The 285-nt window shown below is 55.4% G+C and overlaps 1 protein-coding gene across 1 annotated transcript in view; it reads right to left on the reverse strand.

The window, feature by feature from the left end:
• VOLCADRAFT_92673 (uncharacterized protein) overlaps window positions 1-285 on the reverse strand; it is a gene marked incomplete at both ends in the record, with an annotated part of 4161 nt that continues 3876 nt past the window's right edge. The window contains one exon of the mRNA XM_002952060.1: window positions 1-50. Within this exon, the coding sequence (XP_002952106.1) occupies window positions 1-50 (50 nt within the window). The remainder of the gene's footprint in view (window positions 51-285) is intronic.

Raw genomic sequence — 285 nt, forward strand, 5'->3', positions numbered from 1 at the left:
TTACCCGTTGCCCTCTTTCTTGTTCCTGATGCTATGGAGGGTGGCTGGGGCTGGTTGGGGAGGGGGGCGTGAATGTTTCGGGGGGGAGGGTCGGGGCTCGTATGTGTTTTACGTGGGGCATCAAAACGCTGTCGTACTTCGATATGGCTATCGGAGTACGGCAGATTTGTTTGATGTAGGCAGGTAGTGGTGGGCCACATCTGTGCCACGCTTGTGTGTTTCGTTGTGGAATCGTTACCCGTTGCCCTCTATCTTGTTCCTGATGCTATGGAGGGTGGCTGAGGC

This window comes from Volvox carteri (genome assembly GCF_000143455.1).
Source record: "Volvox carteri f. nagariensis unplaced genomic scaffold VOLCAscaffold_27, whole genome shotgun sequence".
Lineage (NCBI taxonomy): Eukaryota > Viridiplantae > Chlorophyta > Chlorophyceae > Chlamydomonadales > Volvocaceae > Volvox > Volvox carteri.